Source organism: Mytilus trossulus, chromosome 14 (genome assembly GCF_036588685.1).
Source record: "Mytilus trossulus isolate FHL-02 chromosome 14, PNRI_Mtr1.1.1.hap1, whole genome shotgun sequence".
NCBI lineage: Eukaryota > Metazoa > Mollusca > Bivalvia > Mytilida > Mytilidae > Mytilus > Mytilus trossulus.
The window spans coordinates 1881058-1907186 of NC_086386.1; the positions used below are offsets into that span (position 1 = coordinate 1881058).

Sequence of the window (26129 nt, forward strand, 5' to 3'; positions counted from 1 at the left end):
ACATAATAGTTTTGTTTTACACGCACACCATTCGGAACTCCTATATATGATGTGACTGTTATTATGAATTATAAAGAGATGAAATTCTGACATTCTCAATTTATTCAGAATATTTTTTGCATTAATAGTTTTCCAATATTATTGATTACGTGTACATTTACGGTTGTACTAAAATGTGAACAGGAGCGCCAGGAGAAGACATTAAGGCGCTCGGTACAATGGTATGCGGGTATATAGATTTGCAAATAAAAGTGCACATATGATCAGTTTTGGTCAAATAGTTTTGTTTTCCAAGTCAGCATGAGGTATTAAAACTACTGAAATTTTGTTACGTATCAATATTTTGAATAAAAGGAGGACACACTGGTATCCTAAATTTATGCGAACACAATTTTTTTGTTATTATATTGCAATATTGCTGTCCATTGTCATGATTGTATTATACATTAAATCCTGACGTATAAAAATGACTGATTTACTGTCCCGGTATATAGATTTTCAAATTAAAGTGCACATATGGTCAGTTTTGGTGGATGCGGTCAAATAATTTTGTTGTACAAGTCAGCTGGAGGTATCAAACTATTGAAATTTTGTTATGTATCAATATTTTGAAAAATGAGGACATGCAGGTATCCTAAATTTATGCGAACAAAAATTTGTTGTTATTATATTGCAATATTGCTGTCAATTGTCATGATTGTATAATACATTAAATCCTGACATAAAAAAAATGACTGATTTACTGTCAGGGTATATAGATTTTCAAATTAAAGTGTACATACGATCAGTTATGGTGGATGTGGTCAATAATTTTGTTGTACAAGTCAGCTGGAAGTATCAAAACTACTGAAATTTTGTTACGTATCAATATTTTGAATAAAATGAGGACCTGCTGGTATCCTAAATTTATGCGAACAAAAATTTGTTGTCATTATATTGCAGTATTGCTGTCCATTGTTATGATTGTATTATACATTAAATCCTGACATAAAAATATGGCTGATTTACTATGCGGGTATATAGATTTTCAAATTAAAGTGAACATATGGCATGAATGGTCAGTTCTGGTAATGCGGTCAAATAATTTTGTTGTACAAGTCAGCTGGAGGTATCAAAACTACTGAAATTTTGTTACGTATCAATATTTTGAATAAAATGATGACATGCTGGTATCCTAAATTTATGCGAACCAAGATTTTTTGTTATTATATTGCAATTTTGCTGTCCATTGTCATGATTGTATTACACATTGAATCCTGACATAAACATTATGGCTGATTTACTATGCGGGTATATAGATTTACAAATTAAAGTGCATACATGGTCAGTTTTGGTGGATGCGGTCAAATAATTTTGTTGTACAAGTCAACTAGAGGCATCAAAACTACTGAAATTTTGTTACGTATCAGTATTTTGAGTAAAAAGAGGACATACTGGCACCCTTAATTTAGGAGAACAAAAAATTGTAGTCATTATTTAAATGAATTAAACTATTGCTGTTTGTGGCTGCTTAGTTCAAGGATGTATAACTAACAAGGACGTACACATCTAATATCAAATATACTTCTTTTCAAAAATATACATAGTATGATTGAATTTGATCTCGGAATATATATATATTCAGTGCCTGTTATCATTGTAACCGAGATCGTTTTTATAATAGATAGATTGTCAGATCACAAATAAATTTGTGTTACGTTCTGTGCGTACTTATTTTCAAATATTTGTATTTAATCCTGTTCATAAAACGGAAGTATTAATTTTCAAATTACTTTATTATCGATGTTTATACTACGAAACAAAGATATTAAAAATATTTTTTTTTAAATCAACGAAGAGCGGTCCTGGTTACAAGTTAACTTAGTGTTGAGCAGACCAGTCAAAAGTTAACTTGGGAACAGGTCTGTTTTTGATCGGATTTGATCAGGACCGGTTTCCAAGTTAACTTATGTTAACTTTATGACAGGACTGGTTCCGAAGTTAACTTATGTTAACTTATGACAGGACTGGTTCGAAGTTAACTTATATCAATAGCGGACCTGTTTCCAAGTTAACTTTTTGGCAGACATAAAAACAGTCCTAGGACCAAGTCCGCTTTTCAAGTTAACTAGATTTTGGTCCTAGGACTGGTCAGAGCAGTCCTATATTCGGTCACAGGTTAACTTTGACCAGTCCAAATGACTGGTTGTCAAGTTAACTTGCTGTACAGGTTAGGAGTGCACCCATCTGTATTTCAGACGTATTGTAATTTGGAGATTCTTTATGTTATGTTATAATTAAATACGAGAATTTGAGCAAGATCCGGGTAAACAAATATGAAAATTTCACATGAAAAATAAATCTTTTGATTTTAATGTGAAATTTACCATAGTTTCACATGAAAAAAAAATGAAACTCATAAGTACTGACTACACGGGAATTTCATGTATGAGTTCGTTTAAGGTGAAGTCAATGTGAATCTCACCTAAATTAAAATTCACGTGAAATTAATGTGAGTTAAACTTCCTGGTGTATCAGAGCTTTCGTCTATTACCATACCTTCGTTATCACGACCTTTTGCAAGTGGTGATTTTCCAACAACTTAAGGTTAATGTTCATTAGAAACTGTTTGTAACAGTAGGTTAACTATATCATTGAAACCACCTTTCGAGGCCAATGTAAGTGATGTTTCTCTATTTTTGTCGGTAATATAATTTTCCGCAGATCCCTCGATAAGACGTGCTACTATTCGCAGATGTCCAAGCAGAGAAGCTTTCATTAGAGGTGTCATTCCATCATTGTTAGGTTTATTTATTTCACATCCTAAGTTTAAAAGAATGTTCGCATGAAAAAGGTTATCATTTTCACAGCAAAATGATAATGGCGTGTTTCCATTATTGTCGGGAATGTCAATGTCAGCACCTTCGTTAATTAGACGATCTCTAATCGGCAAACGTCGTCGACGACAAGCATTCATTAGAGGTGTCATTCCATCATTGTCAGATTTATGTATATCACAACCTTTATTTATCAGTAAGATACCTATAGCAATGTCTTCATATTTACAGGACAATAACAATGGCGTGTTTCCATCATTGTCGGTAGAGTTAATGTCAGCACCTTCCTCAATGAGAAGGTTTGCTATTAGCATATCGTGGTCATGAAAAGCATTTATTAGAGGTGTCATTCCTTCAGTGTTAGATTTATTTATATCACAACCTTTATCTATCAGTAATTTTAATATAACGGGACAATGCCAATGGTGTGTTTCCTTTGTTGTCGCTAGTGTTAATACCAGCACCTCTCTTTATAAGACGTTTAACTACTGATAGATATCCTTTACGACAAGCAAGCATTATAGGTGTCTTCCCATTTTTGTCGGGATTATGTAAATCACAACCTTTATCTATTAGTAGAACAGCAATTTCACTATAACCATATCCACAGGACAATGAAAACGGTGTTTCTCCGTCAATGTCTGTAATGTTGATGTCAGCACCTCTACTAATAAGAAGTTTTACTATTGACAAATTTCCTCTACGACAAGCAAGCATTATAGGTGTCATACCGTTTTTGTCAAGTTTATGTATATCACAACCTTGAGCTATCAGTAGATTAGCAATTTTATTGTAATTGTATTCACAAGACAATACAAAGGGAGTGTCTCCGTCATTGTCAGTAAGGTTGATGTCAGCACCTTTATCAATAAGATGTTTTACTACTGACGTATGTCCGCTTCGACAAGCAAGCATGAGAGGTGTCTTCCCATTTTTGTCAAGTTTATGAATATCACAATCTTTATCTATCAGTAGATCAGCAATTTCACTATAACCATATCCACAGGACAACGTAAATGGCGTGTCTCCGTCATTATCAGTTTTGTTAATTTTAGCACCTCTCCGAATAAGACGTTTCACTACTGATAGATGTCCTCTCCAACAAGCAAGCATGAGAGGTGTCTTCCCATTTTTGTCTGGTTTAAGTATAATACAACCTTTATCTATCAGAAGATTAGCAATTTTTTTATAACCTTTACTGCAAGACAATGAAAATGGAGTGTCTCCGTCATTGTCTGTAATGATAGTTTCAGCTCCTCTCTGAATAAGACGTTTAACTATAGATATAGCTCCTCTTTGACAAGCAAACATTATAGGTGTTTTCCCATTTTTGTCAACTTTTTGTATATCACAACCTTTATCTATCAGTAGATTAGCAATTTTATTGTAATTATATTTACAGGACAACAAAAAAGGCGTATATCCGTCATCATCAGTAATGGTTATGTCAGCACTTCTATCAATAAGACGTTTGACTACTGACAGAGATCCTCTCCGACAAGCAAGCATGAGAGGTATCTCCCCATTTTTGTCAGGTTTGTGTATATCACTACCTTTATCTATCAGTAGGTTTGCAATATCAATGTTATCAGTTGCACAGGCCAATGCAAATGGAGTGTTTCCATACGTGTCGGTAATGTTAACGTCAGCACCTTTCCTTATAAAATGTTTTACTTTGGAGATATGTCCTTTTTCACAAGCATCAACCAGAGAGGATTCGTTTGAGTTATGTGCATGAAATCCTGCATAAATCAGATTCAGATTAAGATGCTATTAACAAATTGATAGATATTTCAACTAGAGGCTCCAATGAGCCTGTGTCGCTCACCATATATTTTTCTTTACAATTGATGCATGAAAAAATGCAACCACTTTAGATCTGCTTTTAATTCAGAGATTGAAGCCTAAAACAGCATTTAACCTCAATTATCAATGTTAAGCCATGTTGGTCATGTTGGTTGGAAGTCGAGGTCATCGGACATATTTTGTAAATAAGATGCCCTAATGATGATTGTGGTAAGGTTTGGTTAAATTTGTCTGAGTTGTTTTTAACAGTTAACACAAATTTAGGAAAAAATTATTAACATTGATTTAAAGGGCAATAACTCTGTCAGGTGTCAACAAAAAGTTTGTTATATTTAACATTGCCATACACGCGGGACGTTTGGCATGCCACAAAACCAGGTTCAACCCTATATGTTTTTCTTAATATGTCCTGTACCAAGTCAGAAAAATGGCCATTGTTATATTATAGTTTGTTTATGTATGTGTTTTAATGTTGCGTTTCTGTTATGTCGTTGTTCTCCTCTTATATTTGATGTATTTCCCTCAGTTTCAGTTTTGTTTTCCAAATCTATTAACAGTTTCGAAGAGCGGTATACCACTGTTGCTTTTATTGTTCATGGTGACTTATTCCAAAATCTTTCTTGCTGACCATTATAGTTGTTTATAGTTTATCTCTATCTATACAAATCACTGTTACTAAATATAATAGCACTGCTAAAACATATAATATTAAAGATAAATCAAGGTCGTTAAAAACTTCCATTTGTTTGTTAAAGATAAAAACCCAAAACAGGAAAATTTCCTTAAAATCATCAACTGAGGGGCAGCAACCCAACAACGGGTTGTCTGATTCGTCTAAAATACCAGGGCAGATAGCTCTAAACCTGATGTACATTTTTTGCCCCCCCCCCCCCCCCCTGCCAGATTTGCTCTAAATGCTTTAGTTTCAGAGATATATGCCAAAAATTGTATTTTACCCCTGTGTTCTATGTTTGACTATGGTTGCCATGATAGTTATCAGGCTGGATTTTTGGAAACTAGATATTCAAATAACGGTTTAAGCCAAGTTTTGTTAAATTTGAGCCAGTATTTGCGGAGCTGAAAATGTTTGTGAAAGTTAACGGACGATGGACGTCGGAGGCCAAGCGATGAGAAAAGCTCACTTGGCCAAGGTGAGTTTAAAAGTGATATATCATATATATCATAATAAGCAAGCTATTGTTATAGGTTAACAACTTGACTACCTCTGATCGTTGGCATACTGAAGTTGGTTTGATACGCTAATTCACCACCGGTGATGCCGGTTTTTGCTGCCTGTTATCGTTTAAGAGTTTTAACTAGTAATTTAATTTTGTATCGTTTTAAGTAATACGTTTTGATGGTAATTTTAAGTTATTGAATCTTACTGTCACAAAGTGTGAAGTGACTTCACAAAGTTAAATAAAACCAATTTGTCTTACATGTAAACGTATAAAAATGCTGATTTTTTAAGATAATCATATTGTGTTTGGTTCGCCATTGATGAGAGGCAAGCGTCTCGGACGAAATAAGACACAGACGTGTACGTCAATCTTACATCGTACTTGTATGTATTGGTTTTACTGCATACGAAGACAAACTTTGAAATGTCATGACACTATTCGGTGTGTTTTAATACAGGAACAACTTAAGATATGCATTATTAATAACAAAATGTCTAGACAATATTACGTTTTATTGCATAGCAATATAGTATTTCCCACAGAAAGTAACAAAAAGTTAGCGGTCAATTAATTCCACTAATGCAATAAATCTTCAAAATTCATGACGTCATCAACGACAAAATCTTAGTTTAAACCAATTTTTACTTTCAAATATTATATAGCTATACAACGAATGGGTTATAGCCTGAATATTGGAGAATATTGTCCATCGTAGAACATATATTACACTCGCAAGCTCGTGTAATATAAATTTCTACTCGGTACAATATTCCCTAATAATGAATGATATAGAAATAGCCTGTTTGCCTAGGCTATGTCATTCACATGCATGTAGAATATCGGAAGGTTTAGAATATGAATACATATTATCATACTCACTTTGAAATAAAAGGTACATTACTACTAACGATCCTGAAATAAAATTAAAAAAAATATTGCAGCAATGAGAAATATAATAAATAGATTTCGTAGTAGTAGCATCAAAATGGCTGTCGTCATACTTGGTACATAAAAATGGAACACATGTATTGAAAAAATCACTTTCGGAGTGTATTTTCATTTAAGAACCATATTCTGCAATTCTTGGTTGGTGTCTGAGTAAAACCACTGCAGGTATACAAAAAACTTTACTTTTAATCGAAGACTATACATTTATAGTAGATGTATGACCTTTTTTTCGAATTGTTTTTTAAAAACTACATTTTTAAAGGAAATTAAGAAAAAATAATATAAGTTATACATTAAAATCATTTTGCCATTTTGAAAAAAAAATACAGCTTAAAAACATCCACCTGGAAGGCATATACAGAATTATGGAATGCAATAGAAACATGTCAAATTGACTTTAATCACAGTGTAACAGCATTATGACAAATTATGTAGTTACACAGATGAAATCATACTATATTAATTTACAAAAGAAAAATGGACACCTAGAATGTAATCATTTTCGTTTCAAACATTTGGAATATCCTACAATAATCGACTAAATAAACGACAAAACTCGCTTTTATTTCACAAAATATCCACAATAACATACAAAACTTGAAAAATAAGGAAAACTTGAGAATAAAACAGCAGAGAGAATACTAGTATTCGACCCTAAACCGACAAGTCCTTACCTTTAACTCATTGATTTAAACCATAAAACCTTGCGTCAACCATCTCATACTATACACTTCACAATTATGTATATATAAAGGTAAAAACCCGTTATACCGATTGATATCATACATGTATATTTATTTATAGATATATACAATGAACAATAGACATTTAAATCGTAACCCATTGGTAGTCTAGAGGTTTCGTCGATATGTTCATGTCAGTAACTTGTAACATAATCCATGGATGATTTCGATTCTAAGCAAAGGCATATGGAAATTTTAAAATTAAAGGTAAGTTTTTTAATTCATTCCATTAGTGAACAGAAATCAGTAATTTAGCTGGCTCAAACTTCATAAAGTAGGTACATAAAGTAAACTATTGAATTTAATTTGGTGAGTTGATTTCAGCGGCGTATTTAAGAAGCGTTGGTTCTGTATTAGTTTTGCAATAAGGACGCAGTGTCTCAGTGTAAGATCACCCCGACTGACGAATGGGATAATTATTTTACATCCTAGCTGTTTTAGATTAGACGACACACCATTTACATTTTGATGAGACTGTCATTAAAGTGAGAGCGTTAGCGCTATATAACCAGGTTTAATCCACCTTTTTCTACATTTGAAAGTGCATGTACCAAGTCAGGAATATGACAGTTCTTGTCCATTCGTTTTTAATGCGTTTTGTTATTTGATTTAGCCATGTGAGTGATTATGGACTATCCGAATTGATTTTCCTCTAAGCTAAGTTCAGTATTCTTATGATTTTACTTTTTACCATTATTAAAAATAAGTTCAGAATGTATGCCACACAACCATTAAAACATACTTTATATATTTCTATACAATGTATACCCTTTATGACCCCCAACACGATGACTGAATATGAAACAATGTGAACTCGCCCTACTGGCCAATCGGCCAACACAAGATCGGCACTTTATAAAAAAATCGCTTTACTCTTGTTACCGACTCCCCCCACTTTTGAAAAAGTCAAAGATCAAATTAAACAACTCACGTTTTTGCAAAAGGGGTTTAAACCCCACGGAATAAAGGTCTGCCAATAAAATTATCGTTCTTCCTTAAAGTATGTTAATTACTGATGATTGTTACCAGTCGTCCTCGTGTAGTGGTATGTGTCGTTGGTTGATATGCTGAAGATCTTGAGTTTGAATCACAGCATAGACACTGGATTAGTTCTACCTGAATTTTGATAGATAGTCTATTTTGTCTTATTTAAATTCGGATGTTTTGAAGTTGATTTAAAATTCCCGCCAAAATGTTAAAAAATCAAGGAAAGCATACAAAACAAAGAAAAAATTATCTTGTAGGGGTGATTTTACTAGGATTATCCCCTGGTAGAACAAAGGAGCTGGGATGTAATGAAACAGAATCCATGGTAAATGAATAGACAAACGTCACCACAATGGTTTAAGTAATAGTTATCCCAAAAGAACGCGAAGCCTGAGGAGGTTGATCTAACACTAACACAGCAAGTCCGAGTGGGATAACAGTTTTACATCCCAGCTGCTTTAGATAAGATGAAAAACATTTACAATTCATAAATTCTAGTTAAGAACGTCATAAAACCATTATAATATACTTAACATAGTACTATATGATGTTTACCCTTTATGACCCCGAACACGGTGAGTAGATAGCAAAACAATGTCAAACTCGCCCTACTGGCCAATCGGCCCACACAAGATCGCCACTTTATCAAAAATCGCTTTACTCTTGTTACCGACTCACCCCACTTTTGAAAAAAGTCAAAGATCAAATTAAACAACTCACGTTTTTGCAAAAGGGGTTTAAACCCCACGGAATAAAGGTCTGCCAATAAAAGTATCGTTCTTCCTTAAAGTATGTTAATTACTGATGATTGTTACCAGTCGTCCTGGTGTAGTGGTATGTGTCGTTGGTTGATATGCTTAAGATCTTGAGTTTGAATCACAGCATAGACACTGGATTAGTTCTACCTGAATTTTTATAAATAGTCTGTTTCGTCTTATTCAAATTCGGATGTTTTGAAGTTGATTGAAAATTCCCGCCAAAATGTTAAAAAATCAAGGAAAGCATACAAAACAAAGAAAAAATTATCTTGTAGGGGTGATTTTACTAGGATTATCCCCTGGTAGAACAAAGGAGCTGGGATGTAATGAAACAGAATCCATGGAAAATGAATAGACAAACGTCACCACAATGGTTTAAGTAATAGTTATCCCAAAAGAACGCGAAGCCTGAGGAGGTTGATCTAACACTAACACAGCAAGTCCGAGTGGGATAACAATTTTACATCCCAGTTGCTTTAGATAAGACGAAAAACATTTACAATTCATAAAATCTAGTTAAGAACGTCATACAACCATTATAATATACTTAACATAGTACTATATGATGTTTACCCTTTATGACCCCGAACACCGATGAGTAGATAGCAAAACAATGTCAACTCGCCCCCTCTGTCCAATCGGTCCATACTATATCTTGACTTTAAAAAAAAAAAACATTTACCGACTCGCCCTACTTTTGAAAAAAGAATAAAATCAAATTGAATAATCAGTCTGATCACTCGGGTGGGTTTAAGCCCCGCCAAAATAAAGGTCTTTCAATTCGGCCCAATCTTGATATCTTAAAGTTTGTTAAATTTTTGATAGTTCGTATCCAGTCGCCCTGGTGTTGTGGTATGAGTCGTGGACTGATATGCTTAAGTTCTTGAGTTGGAATACCAGTATATACACAGGATTTTTTTCTACGTGAATTTTGATAGATCTTTTCCGTATAATTAATTATAAGTTTAATAGTGGATTTGATATTCCCGCCAAAATGTTACAAAACAAAGGAAAGCATGCATAACAAAGAAACTCAAACTGGGGTAATCTAGTAGGGGTGATCCAGCTCAGTTTACCCCTGTTAGAACAGAGGAGCTGGGATGTAATACGTGTTTACAATAAACTGAGAACAAATGTTAATTGCTGAAATAAAATACATTTTTTCGGGCATTGCGGGTTAAACAATTTTGTTTAGTTTGTCACTTTTTTTATCCAAATTTATAGCTAGTGATATAAAGTATTAGTTCCACGCTCAGAGTAACGAAGAGTTATTCCTATTTGAAAAAAAAAACAGTATTTTAATTTCCCAATATATAGCCATTAGTATGATTGATGATGACTCGGATATTCGTCCACAAGACAGCAACGAAACATCATTGAAAAACTCAAATTAAAGCTAGCCGTCGCTAATATTCCTGAGGGCAGCGATTTTCATATAGATATTACTCGATTTCTTTCACTTGACTGGGCTGAATTAAACCGGTTCGCACATAATAAACCATTCAATCTATAGATAGGTGTTAAGGATAAACTCATCTTTGAAGTATACAGTCATTTGTTTTGTTAATTCCTTTGATGACACTGATAGGTGATTAGAAATCAGTAATAATTATAACGGCACATCTTCAAATAGACTGTCCATATGCAATTTAAAACGTAGGCTCCGCCCGATCAGTTGAAATAACGTTGGTAAAAGTTTTTAAGATAACGGATCCTTGCATTTTGTGTTCGTGAAAAAGACTAAGAATATGTCGATTATCTGTTAGTGCTACTAATTATTTTCTTCATAACATTGATTCAATGCTATTGTACGTTCTTTAATGATTTAACAATAATTTAAATCGGGGAAAAGTATGTAAGTATTCTCATTGCTGAAAAAATAAAGGTTGTCTATCATTACTTACATCCACTACATTTGAGTATTTGTGGTTAAATAAACTCATCAGAGAAACCAGGATTTAAATATTACATTTGCGCCAGACTCGCGTTTCGTCTACAAATAACTCATCCGTGACGCTTGAATAAAAAAAATGTTTGAAAGGCTAAATGAGGTAAGAAGTTGGAAAGCATTGAGGACCTAAAATTCCTCAAAAGTTTTGCCAAATACAGCTAAGGTAATATATTCCTGAGGTGGAAAAACCTTAGTTTTTAAAAAAAAAAAAGTTTTGTAAACAGTTAGTTTTTAATTATGAACATATCAATGATAACTCAAGTCAATACAGAAGTGCTCACTACTGGGCTAGTGATCCCCTTGAGAAAATAAATCTTCACCACACGTGCCATCGACCCGATGGATGCAAATAAACTCATCATAAATACTGTAAACCAACTAATTTCGCGAATATTGTATATCGCGATTTATCATTTCTAGTCTACTTCGCGGCTATTTAGTTTCGGGATTTTTAAAATTACTTAAGGGATTTTAATAAGGAAAGATGAAAAGGAAATATATTCGCTATGATTTATTATCGCGTTATATTTCTAAACGCGAAAATCGCGAAAATTAATCGTCCGCTAAAATAAGTTGGTTTACAGTACCTGGATTAAAATTTTATATTTACGCGTTTGTTCTACAAAATATTCATCAGTCTGACGCCGGTTAAGGCTTAATTTTAAATAAATTACACCGTTTACATAAACTATTGAATGCATACCTGTATTTCTTTCAAGGATTATCAGCTCTAGAATTCTAATGATAATCTAAAGGTTTATATTTTGCCCTGATGAAAAATCAAAAACTTCAATAACATAAGCTTGAAATTACAATCTTTTCTTCAAAATCAAAAACCAAAATGCCGATGAAGGCTTTTTTGGAACGATAAGTGTTTCTTCAGATTTTTAATATTTTAACAGTCACTAAACCTATCGGAAGAACCAACCATTTACTTTAAATGTCCATTTCAGAGTGAAAAAGAGGGACGAAATATACTAGAGGGACAGTCAAACTCATAAATCGAAAATGAACTGACAACGCCACGGCTAAAGATAAAAAAAAACCAACAGACAAACTATAGTACACTATGATCTGGTATCTTTGATAAGTTTATTTACAACCACTGGGTTGGATGCCACTGCTGGTGGATATTTATTTTCCCGAGGGTATCACAAGCCCAGTAGTCAGCACGTTTTGTACTAACATGAATTATCATTGATATTGTTATATTTAAAAATTAGCTGACTACAAAACCTTAGAATTTTTTGAAATACTAAGGGTTTTCTACCTCAGGCATAGATTACCTTAGCTGTATTTGGCAACACTTTTAGGAAATTTGGATCATAATGCTCTTCACCTTCGTACATTATTTGGCTTTTTTTTTTTAATTTTTTGGGATTCGAGTGCACTGATGAGTCTTTTGTAGACGCAACGCGCGTCTGGCGTATATATAAAATTTAGTCCTGGTATCTATGATGAGTTTATTAGTTATACACATGACTTTACATAGAAACAAAAGAATAAACAAACACGAACCCAACCAAAAACTACGGGTGGTCGCAGATGCTCCTGAAGGGTAAGCAGATCCTAATCCACATTTGGCACCCGTCGTGTGCATGGCTTATGTGATAAAAAGTCCGGTAAAAGGTCCTATTCGGTAGGTCACTTCATGAAAGGGAAGGGGATTTTAGTTACGACGTAAGGAACATATCCGATTATTATTTGTGAAACGGTTATCCCATAACAGTTAACCATCACGTGATGGCATCCGTAAAATTTATAAAGAGATGTATTTAACTTCACCATTTGGAACTCTTGATTTAGTAGCTTCCTTGTGAGCAACAACCCTCTATCAAGAAAATCATGATAGGAAGTGCAAGTACGGGAATATTGTATCAATTGGGATATAGATACATCGTATGCAGGTGCTTCTGGAATGTTGCTACTTAGAAAAAGAAAGTTCACAATTGGAAAGCTGAAATCTATTTTGTCGTAAAGTTTTGTTTTCAACCGACCCTCATTGTCATTTTCTAGATGTAGTCAAGATATGAGGCCAACTTAATTGTTTTAGTTGTATCCTGTATTTCTAGTTAAATCGGATATATGCGTTCAACATAGTCATTACATTTTGAATTATTTAGTGACAGAACATCGTCCATATAGCGGAAAGTAGAGTTAAAGGATATGGCTAACTTCTTATCTTTTTTCTTAAGAAGTTCCTATATGAAGTCAGCCTCATAATAATAAATAAACAACGCGGCAAGAAGAGGGACACAATTTGTTCCAATTATAATTCCGATAGCGTCAAAAGCCGTGCTTCTTGGATTCAAAACTTGAGTTGAACCTTTTAAATTTTGCATTATTAAAATTAGAAATCTATCTACTTTGAAAGAACGCCAAATTTAATTCATGAAAGTGAAAAACGTCAAAAACGTTTGCCAGTCACCTATATCATCCATTTTAGATAATAAAATCAGCTTTAAAATGTTCAAACCTAAGCATTCAAGTAGGACACAACGTGATACCCGACCTTTTATGGCATGGTATTGGTTGCAAAAATTCGTTATTTTTCATTTAAATGCAATATTTTTATATTTAATTGGTATACTTCTTCATTTAAATGCAATACTTTTTCATTTGAATGGTATATTTGTTCATTTAAATGCAATATATTTTATTCAAATGGTATAATGTTTCATTCAAATTGTATAATTTTTCATTCCAATTGTATAATTTTCATTCAAATACAATATTTTTTATTCAATTGGTATATAAAATCATTTGCATACAATATTTTTTATTCAATTGGTTTGATATTGTTTTATTTATCTGCATTAATTGCATCATGGGAAATTCTTTGACGTCTTAAGGTCAAATTTGCAACAACGTTTGTGATTGGTCAATACTTGTCTGATTTTCTCCCCGTTCTTTCTTAACACGGGTGACCAATAATTAAAAAAACGCTTCAGAATATCGCCCCCGCTAACTGAATCTGGCGTTCGTGCGAGTACTGCACTAGCTGTTTTATTAAAATCATGTGGTCTTAACTAGTATTTTTATTTCAAATTTTCGATGGTCACAACGTTCGGGCCACTTTTCAAAAACTTCCATTGCATAGGAAGTACACCACTAATTCATGATCCCATAACTTTCTATGTTAAATTCCCCCATTTCAACCAGGCACACTTCTTTCATTTGAACTTCAAATAAAGTGGCAATTATTGCATGTCAAAGCAACACTTCGTGGTGTCTTCTACTGAAAAAAATCAACATACCTTTAATGGCATATAAGAAAGAACTGGTTCCCGGAACTTCGGATGTACCAAAACAGGTACTTCAGATCTGACAAACAGAACAAATGTACCCTCTTTTTAAAATTTGGTGCCGTTTTTTTAATATTTAAAATTAAAAGACCAAAAGTGTTCTACAATGATCACCAGTCCTTCAGCTTTCATTTGATGTCAAAAATACCTAAATATCCTACATATTTTGAAAGTTACACTCATGCGTAGGAACTATTTTGCGTTAAATATGTACTACTTTCTGGTATGTGCTTCCTGGCCGGGCCCGAATTAGTGGTGTTACATATATATATAGATACATGTATATATGCAAGTATACCTTTTTTCAAATAGATAAGACTTAAAATGGTTTTACATTAGTTTTTGTCGGACCCTTAATGGCTTTCTGTTCGGGTTGAGCCAAGGCTCCATGTTGGAGACCGTACTTTGACCTATCATGGTTTATCTTCACAAATTTTGACTTGGATGAAGTGTTGTCTCACAGGCACTCATACCACATCTTCTTATATCTATATACAACGTAAACTAGACGTTTCTCAGACTGCTTTCTTTTTTTTAATCCTTTGCCGCGCGTGCGTACTGTTTGATAATTCAATCTGGAAGAACAAGATTTATTTCAGTTCTAGTTGATATTAGCTTTGAGCAAATTTCCAGTAATTGCAAAAACTCTTATTTCGGTGCTTTATGTATATTTTCTTAAAATTAGTTTGTGTGTGTGTGTGTGTGTCTCGTTCCGATCTTTTGAGTAAATCTAATTGCAACTGATTGTACAGGTTGTTATTTTACTGTACTGTTATACCACTGTCCCATATTCGGGATGGATTGAGTGCTCACAAACATGGTGTTGTGCTGTTAAACGTAATTCGTTCGGCCGTTAGTTTTCTCGATTGAATTGTTTTACATTTGTTATTTCGGGGCCTTTTATAGCCGACTATGCCGATGTTTGCTTAACGTATTGTCGATGGCTGTACGGTGCCTTATATAGCTATTGATTTCTGTGTCATTTGGTCTCTGGTAGAGAGTTGTCTCATTTGCAATCATACCACCTCTTCGTTTCTATATCAACCCTGCCAATCAATTCTTTATTTACCTGTCTTAGGTCTAGAGCCTGTAGTTTAGTGTCGTTAGTTCATGTCTCGACTCGTATTTGATATTTTGTAAAATGTTTTGTTATGTATAATTAGGCTGTTAGTTTTTCGTTTGAATTGTTTACATTTTCATGTCGGGCCAACATAGACGACTTTACAGTATCAGGTTTTTGTCATTGTTGACGGCCTTACGATTGTCTATAATTACTTACATCCACTTCATATTTTAACTCCGGAGGATTATTTGCAATCGAATTCCATCTTTACGTTTTTATATTATATACCCGACTTCTAAACTCGTGTTTTCAAGAACAAGCATGACATATTTGTCACTGGGTGTTAAAATTAGCGGCATACAATCAATTAATTTAAACTTGTGCTAAATAAGAGCCATTTTATATTTATTTATTTGTTCGGGTGGGGGACAGAAGGATTTCATATATGAATAGGGTTGCCTGGTTAGAGCTGAAAAATAATCATGATTAGCGGCAGATTGAAATGAATAATAATGCCCTCCCTCCCTTCCCTTCCCTGTCCTTCATTTACAAATTTTAACTGACCACCTCGTAATAGCCAAAAAGTGTTGAAAGTAGCGTTAAACACTAATCAATAAAAAATCCTTCCCTCTTTCCCTAATATATCAAATAATTGTCCCTTAAGAGTTATTGTTCGTGTAGTTCTTGTATTTATCCAGCTTATGGTCCTATTGTCATACTATAAAAAACGTTTATAAAACAGCTCACATTCTAATATATCTGCATTTATAGATTAATTAATTCCATTTAGACTAAACGACGCCATGTTTGTGATGTGCCACTGCCGTCTGAATAATTTAGAAGAAGAGATGGAAGAGAGCCAGAAGATCTACCTATTGCAAAAAACAGAAATAAACTTCTTTTGGCTCACTTCCGAAGAACAAAAAACAAAACAAAAACGCGACCCATTAATATGCTTTTAAAAACGCCTTGCCCCTACCTTCCCCCCCAAAAAAAAAATTAAAATAAAATGGCACATACATACAAAATGTGGCGGGGGTGAACATGTTAGCGTGATCGCAACCAACCCCTAACCTGGGACAGTGCTGTAACAGTACAAAATAAGAACGAACTTTAAATATCAGTTTAGTCTGTTCCAGGTTAACTGTTGTAGTTTTTAGGACTGCACCAATCTGTAGATATTTAACGACATGAAAATGTACAAGGCCCGGATGTTTGTAGAACAGATTGTTTTGGTAAGGTGATCTTGCAATAGTTTAACTGACCTCAACTTTTCTATATGTATCCTTCGTTTTCCTAAAAATGTACATATTCTTTTATTTGACATTTTATGATTTTTCATTTCCTAAAATTTATTTTAGTTTTTGCATATTAATAGTTCGTATTGGTTTAATAATCTTGGGATACTTAGTAAAATGTATGGCTTAGTATTTCACAAAATGATTATGTTGACAATAATCGGTCTTGTTATGTTAGTACGTCGAAATATGTACGTTTATCTTTTGGCATTTTGTAAACATTGCTTTCGTTGCTATAGCATATATATGCCTTTTGCAATAAAGTATTCATTCATTTAATGTTAATCACTGACAAAAGCGATAAACTATTAACAGATTTTCTTTAGAGTCAACTTCAATAATAGGTGAATTCATTATTAATGTATTAATTATGTTTATCACAGGCTGTATATACCATTACTTTAACATACTCAATGAACCAACTAAACACGACTAGTTCCATACTGTTTTTGTCACCTTGAATTATTAATATCAGCATCATGTTTACAGTTAAGGTGGCTCGGGGCCTATTAAAAGTTTCTATCAAAAGTGCCGTATTTTTTGTAATTTTATTCTTAACAGAAATTGAATCAAATTGGTCGAAAAAAATAGGGGGTCACGGACCATTAAAGATCAAAATTTTACTTATAAACAGGTATGTAAAAGGGAACATTTTTCAAGGAAATGATAAGGAAAATAGAGGTGCTGACATATTTTTATCGGATTATCAAACAAACGTTCTATGACACATGGTCCAAAACTGTAATATGAAAAAGCTAAAACATAGCTTCTAAGAATGAGCAAATAAAAAAACTAGGTCACCGATAAGGGAAACAAAAATATTTTACCTTAAAACCCAAATTTCGCGGAAAAATGGTGAAAATGGGTGAACTGTCATTTTGACCCTGTAACAAATAGGGATTATAATGAAAATATTCTATTATTCAAATAACTACAATGATTTAACATTTCTAATCAATCAAAATATTAAAAAAAAATATACCGAATTAACGACAAATACTTTTTGTAATTCATGCGTGAAATTATGCGCAGTCAAATAGTCCCGAGCCACCTTAAGTAAGTTCTTGGCGGTAATGTTAATGCCAATACCTCTCTTAAAAAGACATTTGATTATGACTGATGTCTTTTATTACAAGCGTGAATGAGTGATGTCATCCTATAATCATTAGACTCAAATATACATCATAACCTTAATCTATTAGTAAGTCAAGTATATAAATGGTGCCACCTGAACATTCTGTCGATGTCTTTTAATCATTATTAGGTTTATGTAAACCACAACCTTGATTTATAAGAAAGTCTACCACATTAATATTACCACCTAAACAAGACCATTTAAATGCTGTGTCTCCGTCTTTGTCAGTAATATAAATGTCGGCACCTTTCTCAATTAGACGATTAACTACTGACAGATGTCCTTTATCACACGCGTCCATAAGTGGTGTCTTTCCCTCATTATTAGGTCTATTTATATCACAACCTTTATTTATAAGAAAGTCTACCACATTAATGTTACCACCTAAACAAGACCATTTAAATGCTGTGTCTCCATCGTTGTCGGTAATGTTAATGTCGGCCCCTCTCTCAATAAGGCGGCTAACTACTGACAGATGTCCTTTATCACACGCGTCCATAAGTGGTGTCTTTCCCTCATTATTAGGTCTATTTATATCACAACCTTTATTTATTAGAAAGTCTACCACATTAATGTTACCACCTAAACAAGACCATTTAAATGCTGTGTCTCCGTCCTTGTCAGTAATATTAATGTTGGCACCTTTCTCAATTAGACGATTAACTACTGACAGATGTCCTTTATGACACGCGTACATTAATGGTGTCATCCCATTATCACTAGATTTATGTATATCACAACCTTTATCTATAAGAAAGTCTACCAAATCAATGTTACCACCTATACAAGACCATGCAAATGCTGTGTCGCCATCGTTGTCAGTAATATAAATGTCGGCACCTTTCTCAATTAGACGATTAACTACTGACAGATGTCCTTTATCACACGCGTCCATAAGTGGTGTCTTTCCCTCATTATTAGGTCTATTTATATCACAACCTTTATTTATAAGAAAGTCTACCAAATCAATGTTACCACCTATACAAGACCATGCAAATGCTGTGTCGCCATCGTTGTCAGTAATATTAATGTCGGCACCTATCTCAATCAGGAGGTTAACTACTGACAGATGTCCTTTATCACACGCGTCCATCAGTGGTGTCTTTCCCTTATTATTAGGTTTATTTATATCACAACCTTGATTTATAAAAAAGTCTACCATATCAATGTTACCACATAAACAAGACCATTTAAATGCTATGTCTCCATCGTTGTCGGTTATGTTAATGTCGGCCCCTCTCTCAATAAGGCGGCTAACTACTGACAGATGTCCATTATCACACGCGTCCATAAGTGGTGTCTTTCCCTCATTATTAGGTCTATTTATATCACAACCTTTATTTATAAGAAAGTCTACCAAATCAATGTTACCACCTATACAAGACCATGCAAATGCTGTGTCGCCATCGTTGTCAGTAATATTAATGTCGGCACCTCTCTCAATCAGGAGGTTAACTACTGACAGATGCCCTTTATCACACGCGTCCATCAGTGGTGTCTTTCCCTTATTATTAGGTTGATGTATATCACAACCTTTATTTATAAAAAAGTCTACCACATAAATGTTACCACCTAAACAAGACCATTTAAATGCTGTGTCTCCGTCCTTGTCAGTAATATAAATGTCGACACCTTTCTCAATTAGACAATTAACTACTGACAGATGTCCTTTATCACACGCGTCCATAAGTGATGTCTTTCCCTCATTATTAGGTTTATTTATATCACAACCTTGATTTATAAGAAAGTTTACCATATCAATGTTACCACCTAAACAAGACCATTTAAATGCTGTGTCTCCATCGTTGTCGGTAATGTTAATGTCGGCCCCTCTCTCAATAAGGCGGCTAACTACTGACAGATGTCCTTTATCACACGCGTCCATAAGTGGTGTCTTTCCCTCATTATTAGGTTTATCGATATCTCTATTCATTTCAATACCATTATCTATTAGTAAGTTCACTTGATCATTTTTTCCACTTAAACATGCCCTTGACAATATGGTGTCCCCGTCGTTGTCAGTAATGATCTTATCCGTACCGTCCTCAGTAAGAAAGTTTACTTATGTTACATCCCTTTTATTGAATTCTTTAATCAATTGTATTTTGCCTTCATGTTTGCATATGTTAACGTCAAGTATTCTAGCCATTGTTAGATCTAGTTCTTCAAAATCATCGGCAACTAGGATTGGTTGCTTTGTTTCTGAGTCACACACATTTGCATTGCTTACTCGTTTACCTGTAAAAATATCAAAAACTTTAACTAATTATCAAACAATTAGGCATTCATAATTAATATTTCAATTCATAAGATCATTATTTGTATTGTACATAAACTAGACACGATATCTAGTACTTGTATAAAGAGTCTTATTCTATGAAGAATGAAGAAAATTTTTGATTGATGTTTGTTTTAAATCGCTTGAGAAAAAAAAAGTTATATTGCGGCTTCCTTTTTTGGAGTAGCTAAAGATTGATGTTTTAGTGCTTTGATATACATGTACATGTATTTAGCATGGTTCTATATTAATAACAACTGCTTATATAATTAAAACAATTTAAAACAACGGATCCAAGTCCCTCAAGGAAAGTAGACAATAGAATCATCAAATATTACTTTGGGTAATTTTTATCATAAAGCCTCTTACTTTCTTACGTAATTATATGTTCCTGACTTCAAATGTTTTGGGTTCAGTATTACTGATGAAGGTAATTCTATCGGATGTTCGTATCTGATAACTTTTTTATTAATGACTTGCTGCCATTCATACAAAAGCCGTTAGGTATTCATCACATTCGCACGAAACTTTATTCATTGCCCCTTTCAAAACTTCATTCTCTGTTCAATTTATGTTTGGAATCCACAGTTACAAACTCTCATTTAAACCAATACAAACTTCAAGCTATAATTTCGGATATTGCAAGTCACAGACTTTTCAAGCCAGTTCGCATTGGAAAAGATGAAAAAGAAAAAAGATCTTTTCTAAATCTTTCCTTTGCCAACAAAGGTCTCGATGGCGTCAACCTAGGCAATATCCTTCATCATAAATTAGTTCAATCTAAAATACCTCCTTATTTCAAAGACCAGTCTGTACCAATAATTTCTTATACCTATACCAAACCTATTGCAACTAAAATTTTCAATTACAAACGCGTTTTGCAGGATCTCGATTTTGACGACTTCAAGTCTAAACCTCCTGATTGCACTTGTGCTAGTTCCCAATTCACATATAATCCTGCTGGCCTCGTTATTACCGGTGACCTTAACATTGTTAATAACACTTCTCTACGAAATGTGTTATCGAAAGGTCCGAAATATCGTGAGCCTAAATCCCTCAATTGGAAATACAAATTTAAAATTTTGATGGATTCAGTCGAGGATTATGCCAGGCAATGGGCTAAGCGCGAGAAGGAAGACATACACACTATCCGAATGGATTAAGGCAGTGAGGTCGTTAATAAAAATCAGAAATAAGAAACTGAATAGGTCCATCAATGCCCATGCTTCGTCAATCTTTAAAGACCCAAATGTTGCTAAACACCTATCCGACCTCCATGATAAATATGTTGTTGTCCCCGCAGACAAAGACCCAAATAACATCGTTTTTTGTGTGTAAAAGTCATTACATTAACTGCTTGATAAATGAATTAGGTATTGACAATTCACCTGGAAACTCAACATATACCCTCACGACACTTAACAAAGAGGAAATCCTGGATAATCATAGGTCTCTTCTTTGTTCCTTTGGAATTTCAACAAAAGATGAAGAAATGGATCTTCCATCACTTTATTGGATACCTTAACTACATAAGTGTCCTTACAAACAACGTATATTGCTGGGTCTTCCTAGTGTTCAACGAAACCTCTTTCAAAATTATTAACATCTATTTTATCAGCAATCAAAGTCGGGCTTCAAAGTTATTGTGAAACTGCCTATTCTAGAGGTGGCGTGAATCTGATGTGGATACTTAAAAATTCCAAAGATCTTTTAGAGTACATACAATCTAACTCTCTTTCATCTTGTAACAGTATTAAAACATTTGACCATTCTACTCTTTACACAAGTATTCCACATTCAAAACTAAAAGACAAATTGAAAGAGTTGGTATTACTTTGCTTCATAAGAAAGAATGGCCAACGTAGATACAAGTATCTTGTCTTAGGGAGGGATAAATCCTACTTTGTAAATAATCACTCTCATTCAAACAAAAAAATCTCTGAAACCGATATTATCAAGATGCTTGATTTTTTGATTGACAACATATTTGTAACATTCGGAGGACGTGTTTTTCAACAGACTGTCGGCATCCCAATGGGAACAAACTGTGGCCCATTACTTGTCGACTTGTTTCTTTATTATTATGAGGCTGACTTCATGCAGGAACTTCTTAGGAAGAAAGATAAGAAGTTAGCAATATCGTTTAACTCTACTTTCCGCTATATAGATGACGTTCTTTCACTAAACAATTCAAAATTTGGTGACTATGTGGAAGGCATCTATCCCATCGAATTGGAGATAAAAGATACTAAAGATACAGTTAAGTCGGCTTCATATCTTGACTTACATATATAAATTGACAATGAGGGTCGGTTGAAAACAAAACTTTACGACAAAAGAGATGATTTCAGCTTTCCAATTGTGAACTTTTCATTTTTAAGTAGCAACATTCCAGCAGCACCTGCATAAGGGGTATGTATCTCCCAATTAATACGATATTCCCGTGCTTGCATTTCCTATCATGATTTTCTTGATAGAGGGTTACTGCTCACAAGGAAGCTATTAAACCAAGAGTTCCAAATGGTGAAGTTGAAATTATCCCTTCGTAAATTTTACGGACGCCAACACGAGTTGGTTGACCGTTATGGAATAACCGTTTCACAAATGATATCGGATATGTGCCTTACGTCGTAACTACAATCCCCTTCCCTTTCATGAATGTGATCTACCGAATTAGACTATTTACCGGATTTGTAATCACATAAGCAACACGACGGGTGTCACATGTGGAGCAGGATCTGCTTACCCTTCCGGAGCACCTGAGATCACCCCTAGTTTTTGGTGGGGTTCGTGTTGTTTATTCTTTAGTTTTCTTTGTTGTGTCATGTGTACTATTGTTTTTCTGTTTGTCTTTTTTTTCATTTTTAGCCATGGCGTTGTCAGTTTGTTTTAAATTTATTAGTTTGACTGTCCCTTTGGTGTCTTTCGTCCCTCTTTTTTTTAACTTATGTTGGCTATATTTATGTCCACACACAAATGTATGTTATCTTTAAAAGATTTAAAAGTGCTGCGTCTCATTTTAGTCGTTTATCTCACAACAAGAAAGGTGGAATGGGAAACAAGTTCACAAAGAACTACATAGAAAAAAACGCGGAATGACCTTAGATGATCCGCATAGGTTATGAGATCCTACCTAGTGGAACATGTCGTATTGTACAGGGCAATTACAAGTCGGTAATCAATCTCAATATAATAAATATTTCTTTTAAAAATCGTATGTTTATGCCAGTACCTCCATAAATATGAAAGAAAAAAACAATACTTCTTAATACTCACCATGGAAAATCAGGAATGCTACTACCATTATACCTTAAATAAATAATAAAAGGTCAATTGCAAAATATGAAAAAGTATTTTTTACTCGTTTTCAATCAATATAAATTCAGTAATTCAATGCAAATCAAGGAAAAGACAAATCTGTACTTTATCAGGATCTTTTGAAAGGTCTTCGACTAAAAGAATATTTTAATAAGCAACACAAAAAAAAAACTCACAGGAAGCCGTGCATCCCGAGATCTAAAAAGAAAATCGAATGGAATCTACCAAGAAGTAAGAACGATAATTTAGAATATTTTATATCATCTATCAAAACTGAAGTAAAATCATCAGTCAGTGGCAAACGTATACGGAATCTCTCAAAACAAGAAATCCAAGCCATGAACAATTTGAAAAGCCGTTATGCTATTATAATAAAACAGACAGACAGTGGAAGTGCAGTTGTTGTGATGAGCAAAATCGACTGCATCGTCAGCTTTCAAACACCAAAGTTTACAAACAATTATAATGTGATCCTACAAAATGAATTAGCATACACATTAATGAGGTACTTTCAGATATGAATAGCAAAAAAGACATATACGACGACACATACGACTATCTACGCCCTGATGAAACCTGCACAGTCGGTAGCTTTTACTTGCTCTCAAAACTTCATACAAGGGGATTCCGGGAAGACCGATAAAATCTGCCAATGGCCATACAACCGAAAAAAATATCTGAATTCGTTAATTACCATCTTAGAACACATGTTGGAAGGATGCCATCCTACATTCAAAACACAACAGATTATTTGAAGAAAGTGGGTTCATTAAATCCCTTACCAAACCACACAATTTTGGTATCGATGGATGTGTCTTCTTTATACACTAATATTCCAAAAAATGAAGGAGGAGTCGCTTGTGAACAAGTATCGAACAGTCGTAAGGATGAACATCCCCCATTGCAGTTGCAGTTGCTGGAATAAGTGATAAAAAACAACAATTTTATATTCAACGACCAGCACTACTAGCAAATGGACGGTATCAGTATGGGAACCAAAATGGCACTTTCTTTTGCCATTTGTTTTATTGGGAGTCTCGACGCGCGCATCCTTTCGAGTGTACCATAAAAAACCTTGTCTTGGCTCCGTTATATTGATGACATCGACATTAAATGGAACGAAACTGTAGAACTTCTGCAATTTTCTGGAATAACTTTCATCAATCTATAAAGTTCAAATCTGAAGTTTCAAATGAGAAAATTGCGTTTCTCGACACCACCATAACTTTTGAAAACGGAGTCATGACAACCGACCTTCACACCAACATATATAATTAAACACCTATTTCTCTCTCCAAAGAGTTGTCACCAAAACATGTACACTGTTCCAGAGCATTCCGTACAGCCAAGCCATCAGATTAAAACGGATTACTTCATCGGAATCAAAATTAAACCACTGTTTGGAACAACTAAGTCAGCAACTTCAATCAAGAGGTTATTAGAGCAAAAATATTTCAGCAGCTTTCGGTAAAGCAAAAGAAAGACCGAACAAACCTACTTGAATACAAAGAAAAGACGACCCAGATACATAAAAGTCCATTTGTTGTCAGCTTTCAACCTGGCCTGAAAAATCTTTCATCTATTGTCCACGAACACCGGCGTCTTATTGAAAATGATCCTTTCTTAAAAAAAGATTTTTCCATCATTTCCCGTTATGGCTTTCGCAGACCCAAAAACCTCAAATTCTATTCTATTTACATCTAAAGTATCTAAACAAGAGATATCTACATCAGGAGGTTATAAACCATGCGGAAAGGGCAATTGTAAGGGATTAACCATTTTCTTATTGGGGGGGGGGGGGGGGGGGGAGGTGGGCGGATTTTTTTGAAAAACATATGTTGATGGCCTACATGTACATATGTAGCTGACCGAAATTTTTTGCAATGTAGCTGAAAAAAAAATTTATGCCGTCACCTGCTTGAATTTTTTTTTTGACATTGCTGAATTTGAGAATGGTGAAACTAACAACAGTTGAGACGGTGAATCAGTAGATTATAAACATCTGTCTAGTCTACAGATTAAGCTAAGATTTCTATTTATACCTTATCATTTTTTTATGTTTCTGTAATAGTGTTTGACGGGTAGAAATATTTAAAAGTATCCCAAATCTCCCACATATATGTTACTACATTAAGACCATACTTAAAAACTGCAACTATAAAAACATGAAATAGTCATTTTATAACAGGAAAAGATATTTTATAATAAGCAGTCTATTAAAGTAGCCCTGATTGTGTATGACACAGACTTGTATACCAGTGGTAGTTTCCGTTTGTATCATTCTTCATACCTCTTTTTTCAATGGAATGTCATGTTGTCATAGTTGGAAACAGTGTATGTTTATTATTAAGAGCTAATCACTCTTTGCCATTACAAATAGCAATGGTGGCCACTTCAATTGCAGTATTAAATTCCAAGGACTGTGGTACCTTTATGACGGACTCATAATGTAGGAAGTGGGCTAAAAACAGAGACAACAGCCAATGCCAGGATATAGACAGAGCCATTCACTTTACATTTTAAATCAATTGAAAAATTAAAA

At 34.0% G+C, this 26129-nt stretch overlaps 2 protein-coding genes across 2 annotated transcripts; both read right to left on the reverse strand.

Annotated features, from left to right (window-relative positions):
* Positions 1 to 2587: 2587 nt before the first annotated feature.
* Positions 2588 to 3130, reverse strand: LOC134696874 (ankyrin repeat domain-containing protein 50-like). Its single transcript, XM_063558834.1, has one exon. It carries the CDS (start codon positions 3128 to 3130, stop codon positions 2588 to 2590), a length of 543 nt encoding a protein of 180 aa, XP_063414904.1.
* A 70-nt stretch (positions 3131 to 3200) lies between these two features.
* Positions 3201 to 19924, reverse strand: LOC134696876 (ankyrin repeat and KH domain-containing protein 1-like). Its single transcript, XM_063558835.1, has 2 exons — positions 18175 to 19924; positions 3201 to 4558 (listed from the first exon to the last, which is right to left on the reverse strand). The coding sequence occupies exons 1-2, from the start codon at positions 19922 to 19924 to the stop codon at positions 3201 to 3203; spliced, it is 3108 nt and encodes a 1035-aa protein (XP_063414905.1).
* Positions 19925 to 26129: the final 6205 nt, after the last annotated feature.